Source organism: Accipiter gentilis, chromosome 8 (assembly GCF_929443795.1).
Source record: "Accipiter gentilis chromosome 8, bAccGen1.1, whole genome shotgun sequence".
Lineage (NCBI taxonomy): Eukaryota > Metazoa > Chordata > Aves > Accipitriformes > Accipitridae > Astur > Astur gentilis.
The window spans coordinates 6482956-6499064 of NC_064887.1; the positions used below are offsets into that span (position 1 = coordinate 6482956).

The 16109-nt window shown below is 44.2% G+C and overlaps 3 protein-coding genes across 5 annotated transcripts; 1 reads left to right on the forward strand and 2 right to left on the reverse strand.

Annotated features, from left to right (window-relative positions):
• Positions 1-6923, reverse strand: LRRC42 (leucine rich repeat containing 42). 2 transcript variants are annotated; one of them, XM_049809210.1, is made up of 8 exons: positions 6824-6923; positions 5310-5797; positions 3029-3160; positions 1838-1956; positions 1320-1408; positions 1129-1242; positions 892-976; positions 1-489 (listed from the first exon to the last, which is right to left on the reverse strand). In XM_049809210.1, exons 2-8 carry the CDS (start codon positions 5780-5782, stop codon positions 233-235), a joined length of 1269 nt encoding a protein of 422 aa, XP_049665167.1. In that variant the 5' UTR covers positions 5783-5797; positions 6824-6923; the 3' UTR covers positions 1-232. The 2 variants fall into 2 exon arrangements, with proteins under 2 accessions (XP_049665167.1, XP_049665166.1); XM_049809209.1 differs by lacking the exon at positions 6824-6923 and having other exon boundaries at positions 5310-6242.
• Positions 6924-6976: 53 nt separating this feature from the next.
• IFT25 (intraflagellar transport 25) lies at positions 6977-14874 on the forward strand. Of its 2 annotated transcripts, XR_007507105.1 has the most exons (6): positions 6977-7499; positions 7907-8013; positions 8720-8788; positions 9334-9377; positions 9867-10084; positions 12803-14874. XR_007507105.1 is itself a non-coding variant. In XM_049809260.1 (5 exons), the coding sequence occupies exons 1-5, from the start codon at positions 7402-7404 to the stop codon at positions 9972-9974; spliced, it is 426 nt and encodes a 141-aa protein (XP_049665217.1). In that variant the 5' UTR covers positions 6977-7401; the 3' UTR covers positions 9975-11617. The 2 variants fall into 2 exon arrangements, 1 of the variants encoding a protein (XP_049665217.1); XM_049809260.1 differs by lacking the exon at positions 12803-14874 and having other exon boundaries at positions 9867-11617.
• DIO1 (iodothyronine deiodinase 1) lies at positions 11149-15271 on the reverse strand. Its single transcript, XM_049809252.1, has 4 exons — positions 14883-15271; positions 13096-13239; positions 11692-11891; positions 11149-11237 (listed from the first exon to the last, which is right to left on the reverse strand). Exons 1-4 carry the CDS (start codon positions 15211-15213, stop codon positions 11172-11174), a joined length of 741 nt encoding a protein of 246 aa, XP_049665209.1. The 5' UTR covers positions 15214-15271; the 3' UTR covers positions 11149-11171.
• Positions 15272-16109: the final 838 nt, after the last annotated feature.

Consider the following 16109-nt stretch of genomic DNA (forward strand, 5'->3'; position numbering starts at 1 on the left):
TTAAGGATGACAACAAAAACTTTATTTGAAAAAATTATTATGTATTGAAAATATACAGTAGTATCATCAACCTCCTCCTTGACTCTATCCCTCCCCAAGCGTAGGTTAACCCACAAGCATATCACAGCAACCAGATTTAACAATACTGGTCTCCTTTGTTACTCCCTCTCAGTATGTCTAAATTCTGTCATCAGCAAGAAAACAACAAACAAAAGACCCACTTCTTTCTGACTCAGTAGGTATTTAACAAATCCCAGTCCTCCACAGTGAGGCACAGATGCTTCTGTTTGGAAGTCCTTTCTCTCTCTTGTTCAGCCAAAGCTCTTTTTTTATTGTTCTTTAATTCATGGCTGCCTGCTACCTCCTTTTTCAAAGGTAAATGGCAATTTTGAACTTTTTCTTTATAAAACTGCAAGTTTCCAGATGCTTTTGTTTCTGCCTCCACCAGCTTGCATTTGACTACTTCCTCTATTCTGCGTGTCTTGCCATCTATAGGAAAACAAATAAAATCAAGTTTAGATTTTGGGAAAAACAGAATTACGCTGTAAAATGCATACCTGTGTTACAAATTGTTTTGGCCAAGCCAGCCTGGAATACTGACTGCTTTGCTGAAATGTGCATAGGGAAAAACAACATTTATATTTTGGACTCAGAATTTTAAGGAGAAAACTCAGTTACTACATGTTGCCCTAAGCATGCTGCCATCCTGTACTTTTAAGAGTTACCCAGCAGTCTAACAAATGAAAAAACTCAAATGCATTGTAATGCAGCTACACAAATGGCTGAAATTGCACACCTGAGATGCTATTTGTACTAAAAAAAAAAAAAAGGTATGAAAATATTCCTTGTAGAAAAGAAAACAAACTATGTGGTCTCTATGCAGTTACGTACAGAAGTGCAGAGCTGCTGTTCTGGATCTCAAGTTGTCTTGTGGCTTGATGGCCTCCATAACTGCCTGCTCCCACTGCAAAACTGTCTGAAATAACATTTGAAGGAGTTAAAATATTTCTTGCAAAATTTACAGAAATATCATTGGAAACAACTCTATTCCTTATTCTCTCCTATTCAGTGATTTAATATTCCATAAGGACAATTTCTAGAGAATAAAACAGACTTAAAACCCCTTACCTGTTCTGCCCATCCCTCTGTTTTGCAGTTACTATGATCGAATTCTTTCAGAGGCACTTTTGAGTGAACCAGGCCTATCTGTGTTTGGAGCCGCTTAATGACAGCATTAACGTCCTGGTGAAAAGGGAAATAAAGTAGTCAGAGAAGAACATTTGATTAAGCTTGTCCAGTAAACTTAGATGCTTTTTTACCTTGAGACCTGTCCCAGAAATGTCCAAACAATTCAATTTCTTGAAAGAAAGAAGGTATCCAATTCCCACATCTGTGATTTTAGGGTTACCTGTAAGGACAAGTAAAGCTAACTAAGTTACAGGATGTGGAGGAAAATGATCAGAATACCAAGAAACTATTTGTTCCAAAAGCTAATACTGGAGCAAGGGGGTTTGGGCCTTTTTTTTTTTTTTTTTGTAGTATGCTTCATGTTTTGAAAGTGAGTCAAAACTGACTTCCCCCCCCCCCCCCTTACGATCAAAATACAAGTATTTACAATACCAATTCTCAAACTACTAAAAATATTTATGTAAGTAGCAAGCGGCTGAGACTACAGGTATGACATGTGCCTTCTAGAAAGTTGTTGGTGAAATTTGGGGTTGAGTACTTGGCTCACGGCAATCGTCAAATTATTTGTATTCCTTCAATATTAAGGAGGATAAATTCTTTATCAGAAAGGATACAGGTTGCTTCTAATATTAAGCCACGAAGTACTTACACGACAAGTCTAATACCAAAAGATTCTCAAGTCCCTTTTTCAATACTCGTACTGGTGCTGTCATTCTGCGAAGGCCTGCGTCTGATAAAGAGTTGTCTTTCAGGAGAAGCCGTTTTACGCTGGGAGGAGAGATACAAATGCATAGTGTGTAGTCATTGTTTTAGACAGTTTTGCAAAATGTTCTAAAAGTCTGTGTCGGAAGGCCGGGGTCTTCCTATGCCAACCCTTCAGTCTACTTTGTTAACATTAGTAAGAAGTATCAAGAACGAACCCTGGGTTAGTAGGACTAACAAATATCTTTATATTCCCCCTGCTAGCTCAACAGAAGCACTTACTCGATCAGCTATTCCCAGAGCTCCAGTGACAAATCGATCCTAGAGCACAAGCACTTGCTAACAGAGACAGTAAGGTTCTTTATACAGTGAAGTTCTTTAAACCAAGACTGCCTATCTCAAATCCACTCAAAACTAAAAAGAGAAAAACACTTGGCAAAATGGGAGAGGACAGATTTGGTAAGAGATACGGCAATGATTTTAAGCAAGCAATGAGGTATTACACTGTAGATGAACAAAACGCAGGGGAAAACATAACACTAAAACATTCTCCAGGGCACTTCAGGACAAAACCTTGACGTAAAATGCACCAAAATCTTCTAGTAACATAATTAGCAGTCATCTTGTCTATCGATTTCCAAAATTTTCTACTTTTCAATCTTTAGTATCAAACAAAATTACAAAATCTATTCTTTTGAAATGTTAATTAACTAAATATTCAACCTCCTGCTTGCAGAAATCTTCATCCAGAACACCGGTTTAGTTAAAAATTTGGCTGATAAGGTTCCCTCTTAAAAAGGAAATAAAAGTGTAAAACTGTTCCAAATTTTTAAGATGCAATTTTTACCTGGCCAATGGAAATGATAAAAAGTTGATTTAAAAACGTGAGACAGTAAATTATGTTGCACATTTGTAGGACCTTTTAAAATTCACTACATGCTTTGGATCACGAGCTTTGTGTACAATAAATTCTGTATTTTGTTTACCTCAGGAACAGGTTCTATGAACAACCAAAATCTTCAAACTTACACATTGCTGCCTGCGAAACTTTCCTTTAAAGTCACAGCCTGATTCTTTGAACTGCTTAGTGATAGGGAAATAAAGTCTTATTTTTAGCTGTGTCTCAAGAAATCAGTACCTAGACAAAGCCTCTTTGGTGAGGTGTTCCAGCAGTTCATGTTCATCTCCAAGTTTACAACAGGAGAGATCCAAACATGTCAGCTCCCGGAAAGACTTAATTTCTTCTAGCTTTTCAGAGACAACCAGGTATCTGCAAAGAGGGAAAAAAAAAAAGCTATCAGTGTTCAGGCATATAAGGCGGCACCTATATCCTCAAGCATCACAAGGATAATGCAGTAGTTTCTTGTAAGTACCTATGTGAAAATTGACAGAAATTATCCAGCTGTCCTAACTACCTTTTTATGTGCAGTCTGCACACAACACATCTGAGTTCCCAGTCTTATCCTTGAACAAATGTCATGTTTTTGCTTTGATGCAAAATATCAGACTAACAATTAAGATTTCATCTGGCAAACATCGCAATTAGGGACTTCTTTACAGATTATTATTGTATTATTTCAGAAAAATGCAAAATATATATATATTCCAGTTTACTATAAATCAACTTCACGAACTGCTCTTCCCCAGTATCTAGGAAGTGCGTAGACAAACCCACATTCATCCAGGTTTAAAATCTACCTCAAATGTTATCAGGATAGCTTGCCAAATGGCAAAATTTTACTTTTTATATACGTAGATAAAATACTTCACTAGAGGACACCTGCAGGACTCCAACTAGAGCTATGACTACACCCCAGGCAGTAGTTATTCAGTGTGTTATTTTTTTAGCTGTGTTGGTTCCCTGATCTGATTCACTCCGCAGCCATGCAAACATCTGTGCTGGAACTATTCAGCAGGAGGTTTAGAGATCAGAACAAACCACTAAAGAATGGCATGCATGAGTATGCAGTAATAAGCACGTAGCAGTCACTACCTCACCAATCTCCCCTGCATTTACCTCTTTACTGTCCCCGTGGCAAGACAAGCCCCAAATTCACTACTCTCTCCTGAATTTACCTTATATTCCCAGTGGCAAGACAAACCACGAGGTCAGCATCTTCACTGCTGAAATAAGGGCTGCTTACTAATTTGATCCCTCAAGGAACAGCTCTTTGGCCATGCAAATAAGGAGACCTTAATATCCTCCCACTGCAAGTATACCTATCAAACTACCCCACCAAATCCCTTTGCCATGCAATTCAGCTATGTGGAAGGCAGTACCTATAGTCAAAGCGCAACCCAATTCTTGAAAGATACCACTAGCTCAGGGAGGTTGTGAAGAGAATGGGCTCTTTTAGAAGCAAGATTCATCAGAAAACACCTTAATACCTTACTTCCTGGATTTCAAAGGCTCAATACTTAACTCAGCTTTCTGTAATGGCAAAAGATGCCAGAAGTAACTTCATTTCTGAATTAAGCCCATAAAAAGTATCTGTACTGGAGATAAAAAGGGAGTAGATTTAAAGGATAAAACAAAGGATAATTGACCTCTGCTCAAACATTCCTGCTGTGCTCAGAACACCCTTGGCACTTCAGATGAATATGCCTGTGCTTTGATTTTAAACTGGATAAACCTTCCCTTTTTCAAGTGTACAGATGGAAGATAGACGGGTTATATTACTGGGAAAGACTTTAGTAGGAGCAAGGCTTTAAAAACATAATCCAGTTTTAAGCTTGGTAAGACTCCTTTAGTGAAAGACAACGTGGACATTGAGAACATGGGAAAACAGGTGCTGGACTCTAATCAGAACCTCATCAAAGCACACTCAATATGGGGACGGGAACCACAATAAACTAAGGTAAAACCTGCCTGACTTCAAAGCCTGTAACTTACCTACAAGACTGTATCTTCTTCTGAACCCCCAAAATGAATGGGATGGCAAGCTTATAGTAAATAAATCCAGACAGTTTTGCAAAGGTGTATTTTATCTGTAGTCAGCTAAATATGTTGAAATGCTTATAAACAGCAATTACAAAAACATCCCATGAAACACCTGAGAAGGCATTAAACACACAGATTGCTGTGGAAGTGCTGATTATTATTGTTAAAAAATAGTTGCAGGTTTAATCCTTCACATAAAAACCCCTGTTAGTTAACACGGATGTAGTCTGTTACCTGTATTATGATTTGTGTCTTAGAATGAAACCAGCAGCTGCACTTGTAGGAAAGGAATGGGACAAAAGGAAGCAAGCAGAAGAGTCAGGTAAGGCTCAGGTCATTTCATTAAAATTAGGTGGTGTCATATGCCCACGAGATTTTTTTAAATTATTTTTGAGAGAAAATAATTTAAGGGAAACTTTTAAGTGCACTAGCAAAAAGCACTAGCAGATGACGATTATTTATTACGGAACACACTTACCTATTCCGCAAGCATAACGAACATAGCACCAAACTGCCATATGCTTCAGTAAACTTCTGTAGAGCTCTCAGTCCCGTTACTGGTTCTGTGAACTTTTGTCTTGCTTCTGCAGCTGAAAAGAGTTTTTCAGCAATCTGCTCTGGGAAACCAATCAACGAGTCAATGTGATCAACATTGTCAGAAATGTAACCCAGCACTAGGCTGAAGAGAGACTTGGCCGAGTACCGGAGGTTCCCCTCCTTAGTGTACGTGAAGATGAAATGATCAGTCCTCTGCCTCCTTGCCCTATCGTCCTCCCTGTTCATACAAAGCTCCACCGAAAATCCTCTGGAAAACAGCCTAAAAGGTCTTGTTTTGGGAGTGACATTCTGTATGCCGCCTGCACCCTGATTTACCACGTGCAGCTTCCCATTTTCACGCACATATATTGGCCCGGTATCCAAATGGCTTTCTGAGTGGAGACAGTAAGACATTCCCCTCGTCCAGTTCTGCAAAAACAAACCGTAGACGGGTAAAGAATAGCCGCAGAGGAAAACACTACTCAGGAAAGACCCCAAAGCCTGGCGGCTCTCCTCAGCACCCCGAGCACGGCCACGTAACCCCGCAGTGCAAGGAAGGACAGGCTGCGTGGAACAGGGGTGTGTGCCGCCTGCCATCAAACCGCCAACACGGGTCAAGTGGGAACTGAACACAGGGCTGACGGCGAGAAGAGCCTTTGCTCTGGCAGGGCCCCTGTGCCAGGCGCTTATCGGTGGCCTGGGGCTGGATACCGGGCAGCAGGAAGGGGTCTGGGGGCTGGGTGAGAAGGGGCCCCCACAGCTTGGCCTGCTCTGCTGCAGGCGAGGGGGGGGAGGGAAGGGAGGAAGAGGAGGGCAAATGGCTGACTGCAGCAGGGCAATGGAGCCTGCTGGAGAATCTCCCTCCCCGGGAGGGGGGGGGGGGTGGGGGGGAAGGACAGGCTCCTGGAGACCCTTCCCCAGCCGGTGCCGGGGGGGCTCTGGTTTGGGAGCAGGGGTCCTGACGGCGGGGGGGGGGGGGGGGGGGGGGGGGGGGGCTGGAGGGCACCGACCATGCTATGGCGGGGGGCAGGGGAGGGACGGGGTCCGGTCCTGTCAGCTCCTGCCCTGAAGAACCGGGGGGGGTCAGGTCCTGTGGGGCGGGAGGAGATCGGGCCCTGCCTGAGGGGGGGGGGGACGGGGACGAAGGGACCCCGGGAAGGGGGTGCCGAAGCGATCGGGAGGAGGGGGGGCCGAGGGGGTCGGGTCCGGCCCTGAGGGGGGCGGGAGGGAGGTCGGGCCCTGCCCGGGGCGGGGGTGGGGGGTGTCCGTGAAGGGATCGGGCCCTGCCCGGGGGTGAGCGCGCCCTGGCCGGGCGCAGCCCCGAGGGGCGCAAGGGGGAAGGGTCCCCGCCCCGCCCGGCCCCCCGGTCCGCCCCGGCCGGCAGGCGTGGGGCAGGGAGGCGAGCGTCCCGCTCCCCGCTCCCCGCCGGGGGCCGCCGGCCCGGCCCCCACCTACCTGCCCCGGGAGGGGCCGCCCCGACGCGCCGTCAGCCGGGCCGCGGCTCGGCGCTCCCGCCGCCCATCCCGCAGCGCCCGCGGGCGGCGGGCGGAGCCGCGCCGGGGGCGGGGACCGGGACCGGGCCGGGGCCGGGGCCGGGGCCGGGACGGCGCGGGGCATGCCGGGAGCGCGGGGGCTGAGGGACGGCCGGGAGTCCCGTCCGGCTTCTCCCGCTCTTGCGCGGGGCGAGCTCCCCACTTCCAGCCCTGCCGCTCCCTGCACCGCCACCCCTGGGCGCGGGGGGGTGAGACTCCCGGGAGGCTGCGGGAAGGGGCCGTGAGGGGCTCGCTCGCTCTCCCTCCCTCCCTCTCCTCTCTCTCTCCCTCCCTCTCCTCTCTCTCTCCCGCCGCCCCCGCGCCTGTGAGGCGCTCCGCCTGAGGTGGCGGGTGCCGCGGGAGCCCGCGAAGCACGGCGCGGATCCCGCAGGCTGTGAACGGCGGGCGGGGCCGCCGCCGCCGTTGCCTGGTTGCGGCAAGGCCCGGCCTTCCCCCCTCCCCGCCGCTTCGCTCCGCTCCGCTGCCGGCCGCCTCGCAGGGATGAAGGCCGCCGACTGGTGCCTGAGCTCGGCGGGGGCTGCCCTCGTCCTGGCCACCTCCAGCGACGAGCAGCACCCCGCCGAGAACGTAGCGGACGGGTGAGGAGGGCGCGGGGCGCTGAGGGGTTTGCGCGGGCCCCGGCGGGAAGCGGCTTCCCACCCCCCCCGAGATCCCTCCCGGTGCTGCCGTTACCGCAGCCCGTCACCGCCGGGCTCTGTCCTTTGCCTTCCCTCATAATTTAACTCTTTTCTGGCCCCCCCCCGCCGTTCCTGAGCCGTTCTGTGGCACTGCTGGGCTGCAGAGCCTGAACGTTGCAGTGTTACAGGATTAATACCTCCACAGAGCTTCCCCGTTGTCGTACCGGGGTTTGCTTAAAATACCCCAAATAAAAATGGCTTTGCGGCTTTTTTTTCTTTCTTTCTTTCTTGTGTGTGTGATAAATTTCTTTCAAGACGGTTATAGATGGAAAGCTGCAGGTGGGAGTTTTGTCCTGTTCTCTCCACAGAAGTTCGGAAACGTTTTGGACGACGACAGGCATGTTCCCACAGGAGTTCATTATCGGTTTTCCTAAATGTGTAAAAATCAGCAAAGTCGCAATCCAGTGTTATTTGGGTAAGACCTCACGTACTGCAGTAGGTAACAGGCACTATGTCAAAATGTGTGTCTGTGCCTATATGTTAATTCTCACAGTGGTGTCACGCTCCCCAAGCAGTCACTTCTAACAGATATTTAAAGCTTAATTTAATTCATAAAGCTTCATTTAGCTTAACAAAGCAATTGTCCTCCACGTCCAAACTTTTTCGTAAATAAATGAGAAAAAGATGGAAAATCTGTCCCACCTGCACTTACTTTGTTCTTACAACACCTTGTATTGAGCTTGTAATTAACTGTTCTGTTGCACAGTGGGATGGCTGTTCAAATTTAATGGACAGGACTACAACACTTGCTCTTAATGATTTATCTGGAATATTGATTTTTATAATTTCGTAGGACAGAACTCTCTTAGTTTTACTTTTTAAAATAATGTAAAGGAAAATGCGAGTTCTAAAACAGAAGGGGCTATTACAAGGTCAGAGCATGGAGACAGGAGCTTGACCATTAGCAATGGCTATGCAAAAGACATGAAAACTTGTCATTGTTTGTCCAACTTGCAACATGAAGCTGGTGGCTGTATTATAGTCCTGCCCTGTAAGTTAGAGGACAAATGGATTAGTTAATGCTTTTAAAGTGCTTTGTAGATGAAAAGTGATAGAATAAATATCATTATCAATAAAGAATCAAAATTTGTGTTGATATTTTAATTGTATATATTTTTTAGTGCGGACCTTAAGGATTGAAAGAAGTGTATCTAAAGACCCAGTAGGTTTTGAGCAGTGTATTGAAAAAGGTAAGATTCTGAATTTGAAGCAGCGGGGATTTTGTGGGAATAATATTGATCTTTTTCAGTGAGTCATTTTAACCCCGTGTCTGTTTGTTGAGTAGTCAAGTGTGGCTTGATGATTACTTTATTAGACATTAATGTAATAGGCACATTTAAATGAAGTTTTTCACCACTGATGGTCTCTGTAGCAGTTTGGAGATGTAAAATGCTGTATAAGGGCTAAAAGCACTACTTGTGCATTTGCTTTAAAAACAGACTTACATAGTATAATAGAGTGCCATTTCCTGCATTGGTTGGTTGGTTTGGTTTGGGTTTTGGTTTTTTTTTTAATGCCTCTTGGGTGACATTTTATAAAACAGTGTAATGAGTGGGATATATATACACTGGGATACTGCAAAAAGTATTTTTTCTCTTAAATCACCTTGTAAAAACAAAACAATTTCTGTATGCAGTGAAAGTTCACGGTCCTTGAACTCTCCTGAAGTCCAGTGAAAACTTTGCACAGCATTGCACATTATTCTTCACTATTTGCTTTAAAATGTATTTTCTAGATTTGCAACACACAGAAGGACAGCTTCAAATGGAAGAATTTCCAGTGAGTATTTACAGTGTACATCAGTAGTGGTTCATGAAATGGGATGTCTAGGCTAACTGGGGAGAAACCATGAAAAACCAAAACATGTCCATTTACAATTATTGCTAAGTTGATGTTAGATACAGGAATTTGTAGATCATGGTATGAAATTGCACTTCCCGACTGCTCCTTTGTAGATTATGGTATGAAATTGCACCTGCCTACTGCTTCTAAGTATGTGAAAGAGCTCTTTCCAGAAGTGTGGCAATCTTCCCTCCTTCAATTGTTGCCTTTAAGGCTGCAGTATTTGGGAGGGATGGGACTTTTTTGAATTGCTGTCACCTGAAGAAACTCTGAAGGTGGCTAGATGTATTAAAAGGGTTTGATTTATGTGTAGTTCAAAAACAGACACAGAAATATCTAGATCCTTTTAACAAACTTCTGCAATGTTGTTTGAGAGCTACGTTACTACAGAGAATGCAATAACTTTTTTTTTTTTTCCTTCTACAGCTTCCTGATTTCCAAGCCACTTACTTGCGTTTCATCATCAAATCTGCCTTTGATCATTTTGTGTCAGTGCACCGGGTGATGGCAGAGGGCACAGCAGAAGACACTTAAGTCCAGCTTAAATTTATACCTCAATTTTTTTTATAAAGAAGTTACATTTTGATATCTGTAGGGCAGAGAATACTAATTATTAAAATTGTGCATTAAAGTGTTTTTTGAAGGTGTGTATTCCCCACCAGTTTAATGTATGTAATAGAATAGAATCATTTAGGTTGAAAAAGACTTTTAAGATCATTGAGTCGAACCGCAGTGCAGTACTCGATAATTGTAGTAACAGTTTTCTAGTTTTATAACCTAGACTGTTACCCTAGAACACCTGAACATAACTGAGTCCATTTAAATTAATATGTTTATATCAGGCTTTCTTAATACATGAATTAAAACTCGATTTCCTGTAAAATATTTCCCTTGCACTCTGAGTTAAATAGAAAAACAAGCGTGACATACTTAAATGGGGGAGGTATTACTTCCTACTGTCAGACAAGTCCTTCAAAAGTTCTTAAACTGGTAACTTTCTCATCAGCTCAAACTGTTCCAAGATTAATAGGATGAATATAAATGTCTACTAATGCTTAGAAATAACCCGGGGGAGAGGGGCAGGGCGGGGAGGGAAATAGTCTGAAGCCATATTGAAGTGCTCTGATGGATTTTTAATAATTGCAGATCAATCCCTTGTTTCTATAAATATTTTCTACAATCAGGTCACAGCCGTCTGTGCTTTATGCTATGACTGTCATAACAAATATTAATAGAAACAACTGCTGATAGAGATTGTCTTATTCAGAAGCCTTCTGAAGTCAGTCACAGTGAACATTTAGGAAAATTGTATGTATACAAGAGAAAGGGAACCTTAACAATGTGAAATCAGTTGTTTTGCATGCCAGTCGACTTTTGCAACTGTCACCAACCGTGATGTTTATCCTGCACGATATTCCTTACAAATGTAAACATTGGTATCCAGTCCTGACAGCTCAATGAACCCAACTACTATTCATTACTCCATATGGTATAAGCATAGTAAGGTACTACAGTGCAGTAGTTGGGGTTGTAGTGATGAGACTTGAAAACCTCTAGACAAACACATAGTGGACCACATTACACATGCTCTTTAGATGTACATGCAGTAGTCTTGTTGTCTCTATTGTTATTTTTAAATTCTTTTTTTTTCTTCTTCTATCTATGAAAACTTATTCATTGAGCTTTTTTATCCAGATAGCTTTTACTCTGAAGTCCTCTGCTCTTCTTTTTCTATTTCATTTTTTCCAGGATGGCACGTATTTCCTGGGGATGATAATTCCAAGGCCCCACTCCTCCCTGCAAAGGCAATAACATTATAGAGTGATGCTCAAGTAGACAAAGCAGAAGTCCTTTAGAGCACAGCAGTTGCACCAGAACTGCTTGGGCTTCCCTCACATGCCAGACATCGCGTGGGAGATGGTGTATGCGCAGGTTACACCCTGCTGTGTAACTGGGACAGGGCCAACGGCTGGATCCTGGAGCTGGATGTACAGCTTAGATGTACCTAGGCTTCCTAATGAGCCAAAAGATAAATATTTGAGCAAGACTGAGGTGTACATCAAATATGTACATTGTGAAGGCACAGACTGGTTTTGCTGCATGTCCTTTTTTCTCCACAGTTGCAGTGAATTGTGAAATTCTTAGCTCTCAAACAGAATGAAATACTGACTCTTAAATGTAAAGCATTCTCAAATTATTTTGAAATTTAAAAATCTCAATATATTGTGCTCAGTATTATTGTTGATATTACCTTGTAGATGACCTTCCCTCCTTGAAGTAGATACAGTCGTTCTGGCAATGCAGCATATTTTGAACTGCTCAGGTTTTCCATAGTGTCTAAAACCACTGGACATAAAGGATTATTTTTCTGAAGAAATTGTGCTGCAATTTTTCGATCTTCAAGGCTTCTGTGATTTTTAATAACAATATTGTTTTTAAAAGCCCATCCATCTAAAACAAATGAGAAAGGGGTTTAGCAAGGAACATTTTGAATAGATGTTAAGCGTGGAGATGTACTGTGTGTCATATCCCAAAACTGTGTTAAAAGAATGCTGCATTTTACTCCTAACACCAAAACTTGCAGTGAAATGAAAGCCTTCCCCTCAGAGTATGAGAGCACTAAAGCTTTTAAAATAAATGCTCCGAAGATCTTTTTTTTTCTTTAATTTCAGCAAAATGTATTTTCCCCTTGCCCTGGATTCGGAAATATTTGATGTAGTTTAGCTGAAATTTTCCCACATAAATCAGCCCTAGAAATGTGTCAGGTGGGGGACATACCCTATTTGGGTAAGGTTTGTCAAAATTATTGGCACAGAGGGAATTTTAAAATGGCAAATAGTGTTGTCAGCTGATAACCTTTCATTTAGCAGTCACAATGATAGTACTGTTCATTCCGTGTGATTCTACTCATTAAGCCTATAAAACAAAATTTCATATCTGTGAGAAGTGAAACATTTGAGCCAGGGCACGCCTTCCTTTTTCAGAAATATGCAAACACACATTTGCACACAACTCTTCCTAGTAAAGCAGAAACTAGTAAAAGGTTTTGATGGTTGACTTCGTTGTTACCTGTTTCTGAACTACTGAAAGTGATGTATGGTTAGAAAACTTGAAAACGATAATGGTTACATTTTAGAAAACCACCTTAACCCTGGGATAAGATCAGTGCCAATGTGTTGCTTAGAGTCCAGTGTAGATAGAAGAGTGTGTATAGTTTTTTGCTAAATTTTTCAAATCAGAGTCTGCATCCTGTTCTTGAGATGTGTTAAAAATGAATATTTTTTTTTTTAAAACACGTAACATGCTGGCGTTGTACACAACCTTTGTTATATGAAGTGCTTTTTTTTTTTCCCTTCCAAAAGGAGCTGTACTAACATTGAGACGAAGTTTTGTAAAGATGTAACTGTGTGCTTCACCTTCACAGAGATGAGTGTCTTCAGCAGGAGTACCTTGGTATAAAGTCAGATGTGTGAGTAACATCTTTAGAGAATTAGGGATGCAAGCTGGTGCCTAGATTTGGTGTTGCCACTTTTGATTTGAGGAAGATTTCCTTCCCTGTTTGCAGCTCCCTCCTTTGCTAACGTACTTTTTTTCCTAAAGGGAGTGACACCTGTCTGAAGTTTTGGTGGGCATTACTGTGATGTTTGTACTGTACCTACTGCGTGAGCTTCTTCGATGTAGATGATAAGGAAATCTGCTATAGAGCTGAAATCTTTGATGAGCTTGTTGAACTCATCAAATTTTAACATAAACGAAGGTCAGGTGCAACTTCCAAAATTCAGGATTAAAGGTCGGTTATCTGGAAAAAAATGGGACAGTTTGTGGTGAAATCAGTGGTGGGAGAAAGGACAGAATTAAATACATGCACTGAATTGAGCCTCTGCCACAGAGTTTCCTGGGCAACAGTAGGTAACTTGCTTATCCTGTAACTTTCTTGTTAGGACGTTAAAATTGGCAGTAGAACATCTGCATCTATGCAAAACAGGCATAAAGATGCTTTCTTGTCCCCGGCCTGCCTCTGACCTGTGCTGGACCCAGCAATGAGCTTAACTGGGGGGACCCCTTTCCCTCGTAAAGGCCAGAGGCACCATGCAGTCACACGGCTTCTCTCGTGTCCCCGTCACAAGAGCCAGTTCTCTCAATTACCAACATTTTGGGATAGGGAACTGGTCTAAAATGGATATATACAGCGTGTAGCACATCACAGCCTCCCCAAGATCCTTAGTGCGAAGGAACTTCAAAAATACTAAACATGATTATCTGCAAGGTTTTTCAGAGGACACTAGTTCGGGGATGGACATCAAGCACAGAGTCCTAATGCCTTTTAATGAACCTATTGGAAGTATCTTGATTTTTTTTCAGAGGTGTCAGTTCTAGCTGAGCTGAGTGGAAGCTGCAGACTTTTCAGTCACGCATCACAGGCTTTCCTGCTTTCAATGTATTTCTGCAATTTCCTGTCCAAACAGAACTCTGGTTATATATTATTATTTATTAAACTAACGTTACACAAGCCACTGGCAAAAGCATCCGTGCAGTTGCTTACAAATTAACACAGTATATGCCCACAGGTGTTAGCATCTGTTTTCAAGGCCTCGATTTAAGAGAACTTGCAGGATTTTTAAGCACCTCTTTTAGACTACAGTTTTGCTAAATTATCTGAAATCTTGTCAAGATCTTCCTTCTGGCTGCGCTTAACTTCAGAACCTGCTGCTAACATAGATCCACATCCTAAAGAATCTAATAAAGGGGGCACCTTCCTGTAGGTATTGTGTACCTCTTTTCCAAATTTGCATCCTAGTTTCTACATAAATATATGTATCTCTGTATATAATTAGGAAAGCAGAGTTAGAGAAGGGTGTAATCCCTTCCCTGGGGATCGAGACTGCAGCTTAATGATTAATTCCACGTACTATAGATATATGTGCAGGAGGCAGTGGGCAAAGTACAAAGCAGTTACTTTTTCCTCTGCTTTATTTCTAGCCACTTTGAATCTGGAAAAAACCAGTGTGTGCTTCCTAGGCTTTAGGCTGGTGAAGGGAGCTGGTGTGGGACTTTCTGTACGTACAGGGAATGACAGCCAACACTTGTGAATCACTACACATGGTTCCGATTCTGGGTCTTCTCTCCCTAAACCAAATTATTATTTTGGCTTTCAGTGAAAGGGTATTTCCAGGCAGAGCCAGCTTTTGCAAGAGGTCCGTAAGCTTACTGGTGTGAGGGGATATTGGAGCCAGGATGATAAACACAGGTTATTTTTGAAAATCAAGAGGCAGACAGCTGGTGTGAACGTGCTGCATCGTTTCCACCAAGCGACTGCCGTTAGTCTGGTCTGACATGTCGTGCGCTCTCGTGCCAGCTGCCTGTCCCTGCACCCTCAGCAGCCCCTTCTCCTCATTTATCGTCTTAGCGAACCAAACCCACCTACATGGCTGATTTACTGACCTTGCATGAAATCAAAGAGGTGACGAACTTCGCCGTTGAAAGTCACCACTGGTGTGTTGGGAGCAGCATGTCCCTCATGGGCTTCGTCCTCCAGCCTCTTCCACTTCACCTTCAGCACAAAAAGCAAATACTTGAAGCTGAAAAAAGTCGGACCCCAGTTTTCATAGCTGAACTTTGGATTCTTGTTCATTCTGCTCCTTTCGCCCTGTTTTAGGATGTATCTCCTCATGGCGTTGGGGAACAGCATCATCAGCGTTTTGCCGACAACAACGCACGCAGTAACGTGCAGAAGAATCAGGATTTTTTGTAGGAATACCCTGATGCCGAGCATTGTGGTGGAGGAGGTCTGACCGCTTCCGAGGGGAACGCAGCGCAATGGCAGGGGCAAAGGTAGAGGGCAAAGGGGAGGAAAAAATGTTCACGTGTTTGGCCAAATTTCTGCCTCGCCTTGCACGCCACCGCCTCTCTGTGGACTTCAGCGTCTGCGTGAGCGAGGAGCCTGTCAGCCAGCCGCGCTGTCCCCCTCTACACCAAAGGCGTTAATTACAGTGACGGATAGATTTTTAGTGCTAACTTCACAGCTACAAGGCTTATTCGCACATAAGCCCTGTATTTTACTTATGAGAGGAGCTGAATCAGGATGTTTTCCCTGAACCACAGACTAAAAGTAAGAATTAATGTTAGCAGTGCCCGAGGGCCACGCGTTTAGACCCCGCGCGTGCACGGCTCGCAGCTCGCACGTTCTTCGGCAGGACCATCGTCGCCGACGCTCGGGGCCTTGGATTGATGCCGCCGCTTGCGTTTCGCGTCCGCTGTGCAAACGCTGTCCTGTTCCTACAGCTCTGCCTCCTGTGGTGCTCTGCCGCGCACCGGTATTTGTCACTTTGGGGCTGGAAGGGTACCCCAAAACCAGATGCACCCCAATATATATAAAAAGGGAAATTATCCAAATATGCATTATGCGTTTATCGTAGAAGATATGAACATATAACTATATGTATGAGCACTGTGTGTCGAGATGTGTGCAACCTGCCTAAATACAGCAGCCGTCGCCCCGTTCCCTGACGCGTGCCCAGCAGGGCTGGGGGCGGTGCGGGCTCTTTAAGGGGGGGGGCGGAGACGGCCGAGGAAGAGCCGCGTGGCCTGTGATTGGCCGGCGCAAGGAGCGTCGCCGGTATGTTTCTTCGGAGCCCGAAGAGGCGGGGGAGGAGGGGCGGGCAGCGGAGC